A 17,013-nucleotide genomic window follows, 5' to 3' on the forward strand; every position below is an offset into this window, starting at 1 on the left:
CCTGTGAGGGCAGGACGAGCAGCAGACCATGGAAGATCGCGGGTCGGCGCAAAGACGCTTCGACGGCAGAGACAGGCAGAGACAATATCCATCGGCTTTAACTGCAGGCCTTTACTGAGGGCCGGTTGGAGGCAGGGCTCTGGTTGTTGTGGGCTCCAGCCAATTTCCCGTCACACACGGCAGGCAGACTGGGAGTCCAGTTGGAAAGTCGAGTCTGTGGCAGCCATCTTTACAAGTTCCTGGGGCTCCGGTACATAAATTGAGGGATGCGGTCCCTAGGTGTAAAAGGGGACCGGCAGAGACGATATCCATCAGCCTTATCTCCAAGCCTTTACTAAGGGCCGGGTTTGCCTCCTGGCTTGGAGGCAGGGCTCCGGTTGAGAAGGCATCTCGATTACTCGTGATTGCAGTGCATTTTTGACCTCCTTGGAGCCTCTCGGCGCTTCCTGGCACCAGTGTCCGTGTGGTAGGCCAACCCTCCACTGACCCGCTACTGTGTTTAATTTTGTTTCTCCTCATTTCCCACTATATGGATAAAGTTCATGGAACTCTTGGAGTGGACGCGATCTTAAGCACCTACAGTTAACCACCATATTTACATCTCCACGCTTACTCTCTTCTTTACACCACCACTCAAATAGAACACAGCGATACTATGACACCATTCGGTATAGCTGTTCTCATACCAACATCTGCCTCAAACCCCCCATCGCTCTAACTAAACACTGCTGGTTACCCCCCCCCCCCAGCCAGGCGTTCTCCTCAGGCACAACGCAGCCACAATCAGTCTGGATAATTCCTGCCAGAACAAACACATACTATTGACCTCTCAACCACCACACCTACCGCTAAGAAGCAGCTATTTCACGAATGCCACACCAGCAGCACACATATCCGGTGCTCACACACACCTTTGACTCTCTCTACTCTCTTGAACTTCGGTTCCCAAGGGCGTTCAACCTACCAGCGCCTTCAGACCATACCAATGGTACATAAGGCGCTATATAAATGCAAAGTAACATAACATAACATAACATAACCCAAGCCTTTCTCAAGCTTTTCTTACCAATAGTATTTTTGTGACTTATGCCAAAGGATCTCTTCCTCTGGACTTCTCGTCGCTTATGTGTGGGTTCCACACTCCTTTCGCAGCTCTTTAAGGTGCATTTCTTATGCCCCGTTCACTAACCTACCAAGCGTTATTTCGTATGTATAAGACTCTTGGTTTCTCAGGATTCGAGTTCCTGGCCCTTTGCGCTTCATAATATCTCTTGACTAGGCCTGTTCACTATCCTGCTGGTCATTTCTTTCAGTCTCTTTGGGGTGCTCTTTCGCCCACCTCTGTACTCAACTGGTCACTCTCTTCGGTCCCACTGGGATGCGAAGATGCCTCTGTACTGCCTCCCAACCATCGCGCCTGGGGTCTCCCTGTACCTTCCTGGTCCCCCTTTGCATACCCTTGCACTTGGTCTGCAAGGTTTCTGGTCCTTGGCAAAACCAGTAAGCTTCTGCAGCTTCCCCTGGGCTCTCAGTCTTCTTGCAGCTTTCAATGGATGGCTCCACCACGCTGGTTTCTCACTGCTCGTTGGGTCTCACCCTGACCAATCGGCTGATTTGGATTCTGCCACTGGATGCTAGTCTTCCCAACTACAAGGTAGGTCATGGGTATTCCGCATCTTCTCGGTCCCCGCCTTCTTGTTCCTGGTGTTTGTGTCTGCAGCGCGTCATCTCTGCATTAATCTGCTCCCCAGCCTGAAGCTGCTCTGGGGCTGGACTGACGAGGATGAGGGTCATTCATCAGTTCTTGTGCCCGATTGTCTTTCTAGCTTCAAATTGCTAGTATGTTTGTATCAGTTCCGCATAGCGCTCTTCATTACCCTGCTCTTCCTGGTGGCATTACTTTTTGGAGTCATCCATATTCACTCTTCCCTCACTCTTCCTCGTCACAGTTCTATCTGCCTGATGCACATGTATAAGGACATTTTTAGAAGAAAGAGGATAGAGAGGATGCAGTGGCTGGCCTCAATTTGTATTTTAGGGCGATAGAGGTTGGGCCGCATGATGGTGTGGATGCTGCATTCTCCCTGGACAGTCCTCACTTCCCCCGTACGGAGGGGGATCCTCTGACTGATTACTACCCCTAGGGGGACTCTCCGGTAGTGTTCTCACCTTCCTTGCCCCATGGGAAGGGTCCTCCTCCCAGGGGGAAGTGATGACATCAAGGGATTTGTCACAGATGTATTTACTACTTAGATACACGGATTGTTTCATCTTTTTCCATATTAGTAATGATTGTAAATATATATAAATTTCTGAGGCTTGTGGAATCTGCTTAGATCACATGCTGTGCATAAGCCGACATCTAGTGGAAGCTGCGGAGTATTACAATTAGTTTTTCGAAACTCGAAAATGGGCGTCGACACAGGGCGTGCCAGTAATACTATCTCTAGTGTGACGTCCACTGTACCCAAGATCCCTCACGCGTCTAGGATCCTCAGATTGTTTTTTTCCGCCATACTGGTCGGAAGCATTTTGCGGAGTCCCCTGGCCTTAGCCATACTTTTGCTAGAATTTAAAATATAATCTATTGACATCCTTCCCCACCCCAACGTTGAACTTCGACACTTGACGCTGACTGGAGAAGAAATCGACCGTCAGCTGCTGCACGACGGATTTGGGGCTCGGAAGGCTGCTGGCCTCGGCCCGGGCCTGGTAGGCCGCTGGCCTCGGCCCTGCAAGTAGGGAGAATGGGGGGTGGTACATACTCTTCACTCTTGGTATATGGGTACACCTTATACATTTCCTACACTTAACAGCCCGCTGCCTCAAGGTGCGTATGGAGGCTACCCCTTTTCAATTCTGCCCCAAGTGCAATCGCAAATACCCTTGGGTCGACAGGCACGCCACGTGCAATCTCTGCTTGCCGAGGGACCACCCCGAAGCGAACTGCAGAGCGTGTAGTAGGTTTAAACCTAAGACACTTAAGGACCGTTCGACGAAGCGCTGGGCCCACCACGCCAGGCAGGCGGCCATGGCAGCGGAGGGCGCCTTCAGCGATGGCAGCGACGCCGTACTTTCGGACGGCGAGGGCATTACGGCGTCGAAAGACAGCCGAGCGCAGGTCCCCGACCTCGGAAGGTCGTCCGGCAGGGCGGCTATGGGGAAGACCCCCGGCGACACAAGCGCTTCACATACTACACATACTACACACACTAAACACACTAAGTCCAACCGAGACTCGACGACGTCGAGTGCTCGGAAAGAGGCACAAAAATCCAGAACATTTCCTCTCGTATGATCCACAAGGGGCCACACCCTCAGGCTCTACTGATCCTATCACCCCGAGTAAGAAGGCCCGGTTTGAAACTACGATGAGGTCTGAACCCTTCGAGGTACAACCTTACGCAAGACCTTACTCAGGGTATCAAGGAGAGGCTTCCCTTTGTGAAGACCAAGAATTTGGTATGATAGAAGAGCAAACCGGGACGGGCTACTATGGGGATGACGAGGAGCAGGAAGAAGAAGAGGATGACCCGGAAACATACAGAGTAGATTCCCCGGTAGAGAACGAAGCCCCAGTTACCAACTCCCCGGTCGATAACCAACCCCTCCTAAATGAGGTTCTCGCTCGCGCAGCAGAACATTTCCACATTGACACCCACGGTGTACAGGAGGAAAGGGACTTCGCAGAAGAGTTAGTCGGAGAAAGGAGGCCTGTTGCCCAGACCACCCCTATCCTTAAATCCATTCATCGGAGAATAGATCCGTCCCTGGTGAACCCAAACCTCACCAGAGCAGTCAATCCCAGGGTTGAAAAACTTTTCAGGGCAGCACGGTCTGACCCTCTCTATATAAGAGGACATCTGAAGCCAGACTCACTAGTAGTCACCAACACTCGTAAGAGGGCTGGGACACCCTTGTCTTCGTCAGAAGCTCCTCCCGACAAGGAGAACAAAAAACTATACGGTTTCGGCAGGAAGGTAGCCTCAACGTCCGCCTATCAAGCAAGGATTGCTAACTCCACCACCCTGTTGGCCAGCTACAACTGCCATCAGTGGGAAGAAGTCGCGGCTCTCATAGCCTCTGCTCCCGAACAGTTAAAGGGCCAATTAGCTCGGATTTCCGCAGAGGGTAGAGCCGTGTCTGGTTGCATTTTGAAAGCAACCTTCGACGCCGCGGACAACGCAGGCAGATTGATAGCAGAAGGTACTGTTATCAAGAGACATGCGTGGTTACGGCAGTCTGGTTTTAAGGCAGAAACACAGGCATCATTGTTAGACAAACCGGTGGAAGCCGATCTGTTTGGAAATGCGGTCGAAGATGCACTGAAAAATGCCAAGGACGAATACGAGACACTCAAATCACTTGGCCAGTTAACCAATAAACCCCTAACCAGAGAGGGAATAGTAATTGTCGTCGCCCACGCGGCAAAAATTCCCAGAGAGGATCTAACTATTCCCAGGGGCAGGGTACACAGTGGAACAACAACCAACAGTCTACCCAGGGTTACGGCAGAGGTAATAGGAGAGGTTGTGGTAAAGGCAGAGGCAGCCCCACCAAGGGAGGCGGCACGCCTCCACCAAAGCAGTGACGCTCAGTTCAGGGTCCCTTCTCACGCAACCCCAGTAGGGGACGCATTTCAAACTTCACCCAGGCTTGGGAAGGGATCACATCAGACAGATGGGTGCTGTCAACAGTATCCACAGGATATTGTATAGAGCTACTGCAGCGCCCCCGGAACCATCCTCCACGACAAAGAACATCAGAAGATTCTCCTCGAGGAGATCGCCATTCTTCTACAAAAGGACGCGATAGAACTCGTCCCGGGACACCAGGTAAACAAGGGTATTTATTCAACTTACTTCCTTGTGCCAAAGAAAGACTTGACAATGCGCCCAGTATTGGACTTACGGCCTGCCAACAAGTATGTCAAGCCCCAAAAATTTCATATGGCCACGCTACAAGAGGTAATCCCCCTCCTAAAAAAGGGGGATTACATGGCAACCTTGGATATGAAAGATGCTTATTTTCATATTTCAATGTTCCCAGCGCACAGAAAGTACTTGCGCTTCAAGGTGGCCAGTCGCCACTACCAATTCAAGGTACTGCCCTTCGGGATAGCTTAAGCACCAAGGGTATTCACCAAGATACTGGCCGTGGCGGCCGCACACCTACGCAGGGAGGCAATCCCAGTGTACCCTTATCTGGACGACTGGCTCATAACGGGGGAAACCCCAGGAATTTGCAGGACAAACATTCAAAGGACTATCGACCTCCTCCACGAGTTAGGCTTCTCAATCAACGAGAAGAAGTCAAGCCTGGTGCCAAGCACTTCAAAACAATTCCTAGGAGCAATCCTGGATACCCAGGAGGGGTTGACCTTTCCTTCAGAAGAAAGAATTCGGAATATACTACTGCAAATTCCGCATTATCAGTCCGGTCAACAAATAACGGTACGCAAAGCAATGCGTTTACTGGGCATGATGGCGTCATGCATTTACCTGGCCCCCCATGCGCGCCTCCGCATGCATCCCATGCAAGAATGGTTGGCAAAACAGTGGTCTCAGGCAAGTGGCCAGTGGGACGATCTAGTGGTCGTTTCGCCAACACTGGTACAAAGCCTTCACTGGTGGACAAGAGAGAATCTTGCACAGGGGAAACCCTTTTACGATCCCGAAGTACAGGCAGTAGTCACTACAGATGCATGTCTGACGGGGTGGGGAGCTCACCATCTCCACCACACAGCTCAGGGTCTCTGGTCTCACTCAGTGGCCAAGAACCACATCAACCTGCTAGAGCTTCTGGCAGTATTCAGAGCGCTTCAGGCGTTCAAGACCCATCTACTAAACCTGTCAGTGCAAATCCGGACAGACAGCACTACAGCCATGTTCTACCTGAACAAGCAAGGAGGGACTTGCTCGCCAAATCTGTCCAAGCTTGCCCAGAAAATCTGGATATGGGCACTCAGACGGAACATCTTCCTGTCATCACAACATGTTCCAGGGGAGCTCAATTCCCTAGCGGATGCTCTGAGCAGAGACTCCCTCCCAGAGGAACACAAATGGGTTCTTCACAGAGAGGTCGTAGAAGATCTCTTCTCTCAGTGGGGTTTCTCCACTATAGACTTATTTGCCACAAGTGAAAACAGACAATGCCCAGGATTTGCATCCAGGTTCCCCCAACCAGACTCCCAGGGGAACGCCCTGTGGATGAACTGGTCAGGGATGTTTGCGTACGCTTTTCCACCAACTCCTCTCATCAGGAAAGTGGTGAACAAGATGAACAGGGAGTCGATGACGCTCGTCCTAGTTGCTCCCATGTGGGCAAGACAACCGTGGTTCCCACACCTATGCAGGATGGCGGTGTGCGAGCCCATCAAACTTCCAGCCTGGTACAACCTACTGTCCCAGCACCAAGGTCAAACAGTGCACCAGCAACCCAACTCAATGAACCTAGCAGCATGGCTCCTGAGGTCATAGAGTTTGGACACCTCAATTTGCCACAGAGGTGTATGGACATCCTAAAAGAATCTAGGAAACCAAACACAAGGCACTGTTACTTTGAGAAGTGGAAGAGGTTCGTTATCTGGTGCCACAGTAGACACATCAACCCAGTTGATTGCACTCCTTCCACTATTGTTACATACATGCTCCACCTGCTAGATGCAGGATTGGTTTTTAACTCACTGAAAGTACACCTGGCAGCCCTCTCGGCTTACACCACTTCCCATAGCAAGGTTTCGTGGTGGAAAGTACCAGTAGTTAAAGCCTTCATGGAAGGAGTAAAGAGACTTCACCCTCCTATTTCAAACCCACCACCAGGGTGGGACCTTAATGTGGTGCTAGCCAAGCTCATGGGCCCCCCTTTCGAACCCATGCATAAAAGCAGTCTCAAACACCTGACTTATAAAACGGCCTTCTTAGTAGCTATTACTTCTATAAGAAGGGTCAGTGAAATTCAGGCTCTGTCAGTGCAGGATCCCTTCTTTACTATCCATAAAGACAAACTGGTTTTACGCACACACCCTAGGTTCTCACCTAAATTTATATCAAAATTCCATGTAAACCAGTCCATCGAGCTTTCGGCTTTCTTCCAGAACCCGCAAAGCTCGGCTGAGGTGAAACTACACACCCTAGATGTGCGTAGGGCGGTCCTCTACTATGTAAATAAAACCAGACCGCTAAGGAAAACAGATCAACTGTTTGTCTCCGTAGCTACAGGCAGAGAGGGGGATCGCGTCTCTAAAGGTGCCATCTCGAAGTGGATTATTAGCTGTATCCAGCTTGTTACTCACTCTCTGAAAAGACTCTGCCTTTTACGCCAAGGGCCCACTCTGGCACGCCCTGTGTCGACGCCCATTTTCGAGTTTCGAAAAACAAACTGTAATACTCCGCAGCTTCCATTAGATGTCGGCCTATGCACAGCATGTGATCTAAGCAGATACAAGCATCAGAAATACGATTACGGTGAGTAATGTATCCCATCTAATTTGGTTGAAATTCCAAAAGGATTTTGCACCGTTTTATTGTTTGCCTGTTTATCTTAAAACAATGTTTTTCACATACGTTCATTGAGTTTTTCTGTTTAAGCTTCCTCCTCTACATCCAGATAATTCACAATCTACTGACTTAACTTTGAACTGTAATGGTTTCATTGATTTTTCTTCAAACTACTTAGAAAAATGTATTGCTGAGAGACTAACTCCCATCAGTATCTTCAAATTCATTATAATATTTTGAACTCGGAATTAAAACTGGGCATGTAAAATATATATTTTTTTTATCCTTTGTTTTTCAGATGAATTCCTTCATAAAGAACCCCAAAATCCTCCTTTTGAAGTGTTCCATTGAGTACCTCTACCGAGAAGAAACTAAGTTCACTTGCATAGATCCCATAGTGCTTCAGGTAACACTGTGCCCTTTGCCTTGCTCATGAACTCCGTGCCTTTTCCGTCACTGCTTTGCTTGTGCCAGATAGACACTTGCCTGTGAATTTCACGTCCGTGCTTGCAAATATAGGAATTGGCTGAGGATGAAACCTGTCCGATTGTGAACAGTAAAAGCTGAAAATAATTAAGAAACACATTTTTGCAGAGGTTTGTGAAAATAGTTGAGGGGTTACTACAATTATGGGTTTAAAGATTTTCTTTAAAGGTCATGAACATAGCAGCTTGGTTTCTGTTTGAGTACATGGTGATCAGTTTTTGTATTTATTAGGCTGTGCTTTACTTTAAAGTACAGTGAACTTGTGATATGCAGGTTACTTGCCACAGAATGCATTCAATTTATGGATGTTCCAGAACAGCCATACATTGAATGCATTCTACACTAAAAGAATAGGTAGTTGGCAACTACCCTATAATTTAGTGTGAATTGGTAAATCTCAGGCAAACATCTGAATGCTTTACAGGCTTTATCCACCCATAATTCCCCAATGACACGCTCTTGCATAATGGGCTCTGACTATCTTGCGCTCAATCTAATTAAGGGTTCAGGGTAAAGAGATTGCACTCTTTTTCGTGCACTTGATTGGCTATTCAATATGAGCAAGATGTCCAAGTTGTCCACCATTTATCCTGCATGATTGTGCATTTCTAGACTGTTCTTAAGATCCTGTTAGCACAGCACTCTGCATATTATTTCTGAACATGAGCCTCAGGCATGTCACGGACCAAAGGTGCCAAACTTAAGGGTTTTGGTGGAGAGTTGAAATTGAAAGTGGGCTATGTATTTATTATTTAGTAATTTAATTACCCTTTGGGGCAAATATTCATAAAAGGACAATTGTTCCGTTTTGCAGCACTTAATATTCTGTTTCTTATCATTCTGACTAAATTGTGTTTTAAACAAATAAATTGTGTTTACTTTTGAAAAATAGAAAATCGATTTCCATCTTCTAAAATGTCACACATCAATATAGTAACATCTTCCCCCACTGGTGTCCTGCCAAACGCCTTTGACCTTCTGAAAGTCTCCAAATGTACCCCGAAAAGAATGGAGATCAGAATCTTCTTTTTAGCATGAGTAAGGTCACCATACACGTTGCCTGACCCTTATGTAAAACATTTGGTATGGAGTGCCCTGCAAGCATAACATTTTAGCTCATTGGTATGCTTTATATCCTATTGTCAAACGCTTGCAAATACGTCTGCAACTATGCCAAGGCTCATGTGCGACATAACCCAGCAGAAAATGCTGCATTCTTCCTGATTTGCAGATAACACATCATGTAGGTTGATTTTTTGTTTTGTTGCTGTTTTGTATCCAAATTGTTGCAAGGTCTTTGTTATTAGGAAAATTGAACAGTATGTGTTTCTGAAAAGGCTTAAAGCATTTCACATCGGCCGTGTTCCCTTCCCCATATATTTGTTGCACATCCGCTTCCATACCCTACTTTGACCTTTCCCTTACCCTGAAGTGTTTTGGTGGTATGGGTTTGAAAGAAAAGCACAATACATTGATTAACTAGATATTTCTATGAGAGAAATCTACAGAAGTAAGCTGATCCCGCTGTCCTTGTACGGCAGCTCAACTAACTTAATTTTTCTGCTCAGGAAAGAGAGTTCCTAAAGAACTATGTACAGAGAATCGTGGATGTTCGGCCCACCTTGGTTTTAGTGGAGAAGACTGTGTCGCGGATTGCTCAGGATATGCTTCTGGAGCATGGCATCACTCTGGTCATTAATGTGAAACCGGTGAGTGTTAAACTTCTGCAGGACACAGTATTACATAACACAATGTTAGCTTTATCGCTTGCAAAAACTTAAAATGGATCGTGTCAGTTAGAAATTGGCTCACCAATGTAAAATGACACATCTTTTTTTCGTTTTGTAACTTATGAGCCATTCATATTTTAGTTCTTAATTATTGATGTGGTTTGCTATTTCTTAAAGAAGCAGGCTTTTGGGAGGGTTTTTCCAAGTCTCTATCTGGGCTAGGACTTGAAAAGCCAACCTAGGGTTACAAAGGTTTCTTACAACCCCAGTTGAGCAAAGCCACTCCAGTAGAATGACCAAGCAGCAATGCTAAACTAAGGAGGAAGGGGGGCAGTGTTGGGTAGTGCAGCTAACACTTAGTAGAAGAGGTAAGTAAAGATCCACACAGGTACGTTATAAAAATAACTCTTTTATTACAGTTATACACTAACACACACTTTAGATATTACAAGTTAAGTAAAAATACAGTAACTCCTACATATAACTCACAGTAGGTCGCCCACAATGAGTGACACACGCTACACTTTAAAATACCTCTTCATAAAACACTCAATGCAATCTTTTAAAGTAGGCAGCAGGTAATGTTATCTCACAATGTAGTACAAAAATGATATACTAAACTTAAGTGCAGCCTTGGGTTCGAAAGGTTTCTGAGGTTGGAGTTGAGTAGTCAGGAGGACACGCTCAGCCAGTGAAGGTACCGTACTCACATTTAGTCAATGCAGGAAACGTGTAGCAATGCCGAATAGGGACTTAAGAGGCTGTCTGTCCAGTTCCAGTGTGAAAAGGAGCAACTACCACCCCTGGGAGTATTGATAAGTGTTAGGAAAATACTTCTGTGTTAGCAACTTTCCCTCCATATTCTATGGACTTCCAAACTTGTTGGTTTTGTTTTGTTTTTGAACCTGTCCTGACTTTTTACTGACTGGGAAGTGAAGCTTTCAGCTTCACTCCCCTGGCCTTTTGCTCATTTTATTGTGACGAAACTGATTAGTCCTTCAGACTATCATTACCGTGAAACTGTTTTTTGAATGGATTGTGTCCTCCCACGTAGTCCTCATCTTTCATATACTCTGATATCCTGTTTGCAGCACGGAAATCCTTTATGCGGCAGGCGCCGTGCGTCATCATCAAGTCCCTCGAGAGCCTCCGTCCTCCTCGAGTATGACGTTGACGCTGGTATATTTGGCACGCACCGCACCCGTTGCCTCAGTTCCGTTTTTACACTTGGGATTTTTGGTTACTTGTATGTGTGCCTAAAGACAAGCTGGAGGCAGCAAACCTATTTTTACCATTTTGCATTATTTTTGTGTCCACATTTGCATTTACCGTGCATGGCTACTAAATTTGGCTAGTGCCCTGAAATGGCCACGCCCCGAGATTTTCGATTGTCCTTTAGCCATATTGGATTTTGGCCATTTTCGTACCTTGCCAGGTCACTGTCTGCTCCCATTCCACATCTGTGGTGCCTGAGTCTAAGTGTGTGCTATGAGCGAAATCCAAACTCAGCAATTAATTGCACCACTGTTGGCTGTTTGAGTGGTGCAGATCTTTACCATTGGTGGGCTTGGACTTGCTTCCAGATACAAAGAGGACTCCTGCAGCCATTTCTTCAGATCACCATAGGAGAGTAGCTGACAGAAGATCTGTGGACGATTCCCGAAGAGGCCCAGCATCACTTCGTGTGTTTGGCCCGGTGAAGCCCTCATGTTCTACCTGATCTGCGAAATGCCCTGAGCGGTGCTGCACCCCTTGGACTGATGGGGCCAACCAGTCTTGATGCGTTCTCAAGTATACGGCCATGCTGAGCCTTCGGAAGGGTCCCCGAACCACCCGTTGGACAGACCAGCTCTCCAGTGAGCTTCCTTGCTAGAACTATCACCGTTCCTTGTTCGTTGCTGGAACGTCGTTAGTCGCCAGCTTGTGGTATAAGTCACTTTCCTGCCGAATGTCAGGGTCCCAGCTTCAAGGGAACCTGCTCTGGAAGATCTTCTTCAACCGCTTGCTACCTCTGCGGTTGCCATTGCTGGAACTCGCCTTCCCCTATTTGGTGAAGTGTCCAGAAGTGGTCTGCATTGTGTCTTCTGCATTTCTTCCTCACCAAAGGTTGCACTCTGCTCCTGAAACCGACCAGAAGAATCCTTGAACCTGCAGCTCCTGGGTACCTTTCACCGGCTCCAACGGCGGGAAATGCAGCAGGCTGTGTGTGTCACCAAGAGAATATGTCTGCTGTAGCTATGCATCAGGTGGGAGTTCTAGACTACTGGCGCAGGAGTGCTGCGTGGATAATAGATGAGCCACATACGGCCCCCAGATGTTGCTTGGTCTCACTGAGGGATGCAGAGTAGTGCAATATTAGGCCTCTACATCGTGGCAGTATAACATTTCTATTTTCCATTGTTCATTAGACGGGGCTGTCCCCTTCCCCAGAACAGGGCAGCCCTTCTCTTGGCCAGTAGTAGCATCAGGTCAAGGAGGCTCCTCGCATGTCTTGCCAATTCCCTTGTGTAACCCAACAGGGCAATCCCAGGAGCCGGAGCCAGCCGTTCCCCAACAATCTCACTAATGCTTTGACAGACCAGTGACCAGTAAGCGTAAACAGGGTGACAATGTCAGCCCAGGTGGATGAACTGCATCTGTGACATGTGTCTTGCATCCCCAGGAAGAATCTGTGCAGGTCGGCAGGGGTTCAATAACATAGGTGAAGGAAATTAGTGTATTAGTTTAAACCGATTGTAAATTGTTTTTGTTTGCGCACAACAGAAATGCCACATCTCGTCTGAAATTGTAGCCCCCAGGGCATTCTCCCATCTACCGCAGGAGTCATCCGCCCACCCTGCCAATTTATCGATGATGCTGGCATATAATCTGGACACCAGCCTTGTCATGTTATCCGTCCCTGATGCAGGATCGGGGCAACTGGGGGTTCCTTGGGAAAGGATGGGGGAAGTGCACCTTCAACCCCACACACCCACACAAAGCCCAAAGTATAGGAAGATGTCTAATGCGTATGCACCCCCCCACCCTCCCTTGCCTTGAAATCCTCCAGCGTCAGAGACTGCCCCCCAGGGAACAGATCATGCCAGCAGGAAACGTTGAGCCTGTTAGGGATCCTCGGAACATGCATGGTGGGAAGAAACAGAGAATATACCACCCATGCCTCTGCCCTCCCTCAATACGCAGCCGGGCCCAAGGCCGTCTCAGAGGGGAGAGTCCTTATCGCCTCATGTATCCCTTGCTCTATCAATGGCCCGTCCAGTGACTCCCTCCCCTCCTGTGTCAACCAACATAATCCTACTTCATCCACGTATAGATCCAGGGTTGACTGGCTCACCATGACCTTGGATGAATATAATGCACTATAGTAGACCACCAGCACCCTGGAGATCTCTGCGTCTATCTGTGAGAGGGCCCCAGGTGGCAGCTATGGTAGATCTAGCGGTTTCCACCCTCACCGCCCGTGCCAACAGTCTACCTGGCCTTTGCCCCGCCCCATACTGCTGCACCACGCCCTTCGATGGAGAAATATAACCTCCTTTTCCACCGCCTCCCGAAACGTTCCCAGCTCTTTGTGGAATTTTGCCACCCTTGCAGCGTTGTTGTAGAACCCCGCCTCAGTTTCCAAAGTCCGAAGGCGAGTTTCACTAGCTGCCAGCTCTGGCTATATGACCTTGAGGACCTCTGCCTCTTTTGCAATACATACCCCACGGATCACACTCTTGAACACTTCCCACAGGACTGCATAGGAAACCACGGTCCCTTCATTTTCTGGGAAAAAACAATGTATCCGCTCCTCTACCACCTCCCTGAAAACCAAGCCTTGGATGCTCTCATTTTTGAAAAACCAGCTCCTATCCCCTGGTCTTGTCCCGGGATGGTCATAGAAGCTGTACCAGGATGTGATCTGAGAGTGTGTGTACTAGGATGTCTCAGTCTGTGATCCAAGCACTCCCCCTGACCAAAACCACTAAGTAATCTAGCCTTCATGCGGTGCCATGCACCGAGGACCTAAATGTGTAGCCCTTGTCCTCCCTATGGCACTTCCTCCACACGTCCACCAATTCCCCAGTAGCACAGAGCTGTTGCAATTTGCACAATTTGCACATGGTCTTTGCAGTTCCCCTACTGCTAGCCCCGGACCTGGCCATCTCGGGGGGGGGGGGGGTGCATGACAGTTTTGAAGTCCTTTGCCCACAACACAATGTTTTCGGGGTATTTTCAAAGCTGTGACTTGATGGACTCCAGGGTTTTCAGCAAATCCATGTTAGGGCTATATTAGTTGACAAATGTGAGCCCCTTGTCCTTGAATCCCCCCAGTGAGAATCAAGGCCCTCCCTTCAGAGCCTTTAACCATCTCCTGATACCAAAACCCCAGACCAACCCCTATAGCTATGCACACCCCCCGTGAGTAGTGGGAGTAAGAGGAGAAATATCAACGGCATCACCAGGACCTGGCAAAGGCTGCCTCATCAGAGGGTGAAGGATGCATTTCTTGTAATAAATAAAAAAAAAACACGTCCACATGATGCCGTTGCATGTACAGCAGTATTTTCCTGGGTTTGGTAAACCCTGTACCATCCAAGACATAAGTTTGACCCAGGACTCGCCATTAAGACACGGGAAGGGCATCATATACAAGCTCAGTGGCCCTTCCACAACCCGGGTTAGTCCACCCATGAGTACGGTTCCAGTTTGACACACCTGTTCCCTCCTCCCCTCCTGCCCGGAGGACCCCTGCCTCCGCACCACCTCCCGGTGACAGATTGGCTCCTACAGACTGTCACGCCCCTTGAGAAATAACTGCTGTCAGACAGTGACCAATTACAACAAAAATGGAAACAACCCCCCACCACTAGTATCCCCCCTCACCCACCAGCAACCCCAACTTGCCGGTTGAACTGCCCCCTCCTGCCCCAGGTAGCAAACCCGTGCCTAGGCATGGGAATAGTTTGTGGCTTACCCATCCTCGCCCATCCCACAGGATCACTTGAAACAAAGCCCTGAACGGCCCATCATGCAATTTGGACCAACAGATAAATTAGCCCTGCGGCCTTAAGGTAAGTCTTTGGTCTGTGGCTTGGCCGCATTGTTTCTGGATTTTGATGACCCTTCGCCACAGCCCACTATATCAAGAAAATCACTTGCCTCCTTGGGCGTCTGGAAAAAAGGGCTTTACCCTGTGCTCGATGCACAGCTGCGTGGGGAATAACATAGGGGGAATAGCTCAGGTGAAACTTGTTTGTCTTGGAAGCAAGACTACGCAGGGCAACACGGGTTTGAATCCCGATCCCGTGCTTAGAAACCGATCTTTGATATTAAGTCCATTATAAAAGAACAATTATAATAATTATAATAGCGTACTTGAAGCCCTTCTCCCTGAGCATTTTATTCCACTCAATAAAATTCCTCCTGGAAGCTTGCACTCTATTGGTGAATCAGGGAAGAGACAGATTTGGAACCCCTTGTACTCAAAGCAAAGTCTCTGTCCCGGTAGTTTATGAGCTGGGCAATAATAGGTCTGGGCGCCGAGACGCAGGAACCAGAGGCCTCCCACCTGGTATCGGATGGGCCCGCTCCATGCCACACGCCGCCAACAAAACCCTCTTGACCCACCACCTCTTGTAAGATCAGCTTATCCAGCCGCTCCATGGGCCCTCTATCCGCCACCTCTGGAGCTCCCACTATGTGAACGCTATTGCAACGGGATCTTGATTCTAAATCGTCCTGTTTGTCAGTTAGGTCCTTCACTGCCTTTTTCAACTGGACCACTTTGCGCGCTGTCTTCGCAGACTCGTCTTCCACCGTCAATATGTGCTACTCTGCCTCATTGAACCTGTCATCATGTTTATTCAACCTGACCTGCATATGGTCTACTTTGCAGGTGAGTGTATCCAATTAATTATCCAGGGAGTGGATGCCTGTCTATAATAGTGTCAGGATGCCTTTTATGTTCTGCATGGCATCTGCCAAGGCTTCCGACTGGATGTCCACTGACGCTTCCATGTCTGAGGTCCCATGCATAGAGTACTTGGGCTGGGAGGGGGCGCCACATATGGAAGCTTGGACTGGTCCTTATCCGCTATGACCATTTTTGTTCCAGGCTGTGTGGGCTTCGCAGGGCAGTAAGGTGTGTGCCGTGCTGGGCCGGCTACCCTCAACCGTCCAAGGATTTCCACTGCTGTCAACCTTTAGCCTCAGTACCCAGCACGTCGACCAGGCCGTGCCCGCGCACCAGACCTCTCTATACTGGCCCAGAGAGGGTTGAACCCCCAGGATAACTGGACTCGGTCTTTAGTGGGTTATACACCCCAGTCAACACGTGTGAGGGTCAACTCTGCAGGACGTAGCAGGCCACTAACCTCACTCTGGTGATTGCAGATTCTCCTGTCCACAATGGTGCTGATTCCTCTCGCCAGCGTGGCTTCAGCTCTGGTATGGAGGCAGCGGGGGGTGCAGTGCCCTCTCCATGACCACATGGTAATGGGCGTCTCACAGAAGTCCTAAACTCAAAGGGGGACCGCCCACCTGTTAGGCAGATTTATTATTTTTAGGCTTCATCCCCTCTCCTAGAGAGACCCCCAGCACTTTTTGTGGACTTCTGGACATTTTTCTTTAAATCCTGAATGAGTGGAGCCTTTTCTCACTCATTCATTCTTGTTGGCTCTGTCTTTGGGAACTCTATTCTTTGTATTCTACCTGTACTATGGAGTTTGTCTGCTCCATAGCTCTTAAAGGCATCTGTATTTTACTAATCCAGCACACAGCTCCTTATGAGCATTGTTGCTGGGGACCTTGTTTCTTTTTCTTATCCTCAAGTAACTACAGTTCTCTCTGCTCCTGTGACTTTTTAATCACATGGACAATCTCCTGGTTATGGCTGGTGGCAGTGGACGTTTTCTACCAACCATTGTTTAATTGTTGTGCCACAGGCTATGTCCATAGTCTCGGTAGTGTTCAATAGGGGCACTCAAGTACCAACTCTTTTTTTGCCATTACTAGCATGGTTATTCTTTGTCAGCTCTTCTTCTACCATTCTGGGATGGGGAGGCCTGTGTGTGTGTTTTGCCTTTGTCAAGAAACCCTTGGATGTCCCAGCCTAGGCTCCAGAGTGTCTGGGCAGGCAGGAAGTGGGTGAGGAGTTGTCCACCCCCCTGTCCTTTGTCTGCCCGAGTGCTTGAATAGGACCAGCTCGGACAGGGGGCTTGGCTGTCCAACGCCCCTTTCTGTAAAATGCTGAGAAAGATTGCATAGGAGTGTGTGCTGGAACTGTATAAAAGGTGAGGCTTCTGGAATGAAAA

The 17,013-nt window shown here is 48.4% G+C and overlaps 1 protein-coding gene across 7 annotated transcripts in view; it reads left to right on the top strand.

Annotated features, from left to right (window-relative positions):
* The window catches only part of PIKFYVE (phosphoinositide kinase, FYVE-type zinc finger containing), a 1,728,392-nt gene that overhangs the window by 675,810 nt on the left and 1,035,569 nt on the right, over positions 1 to 17,013 (top strand). For all 7 annotated transcript variants that reach the window (XM_069615611.1, XM_069615606.1, XM_069615608.1 and 4 more), the window contains 2 exons: positions 7,798 to 7,905; positions 9,554 to 9,694. In XM_069615611.1, the coding sequence (XP_069471712.1) occupies positions 7,798 to 7,905; positions 9,554 to 9,694 (249 nt within the window). The remainder of the gene's footprint in view (positions 1 to 7,797; positions 7,906 to 9,553; positions 9,695 to 17,013) is intronic.

This window comes from Ambystoma mexicanum, chromosome 9, assembly GCF_040938575.1.
Source record: "Ambystoma mexicanum isolate Mex_15411 chromosome 9, UKY_AmexF1_1, whole genome shotgun sequence".
NCBI lineage: Eukaryota > Metazoa > Chordata > Amphibia > Caudata > Ambystomatidae > Ambystoma > Ambystoma mexicanum.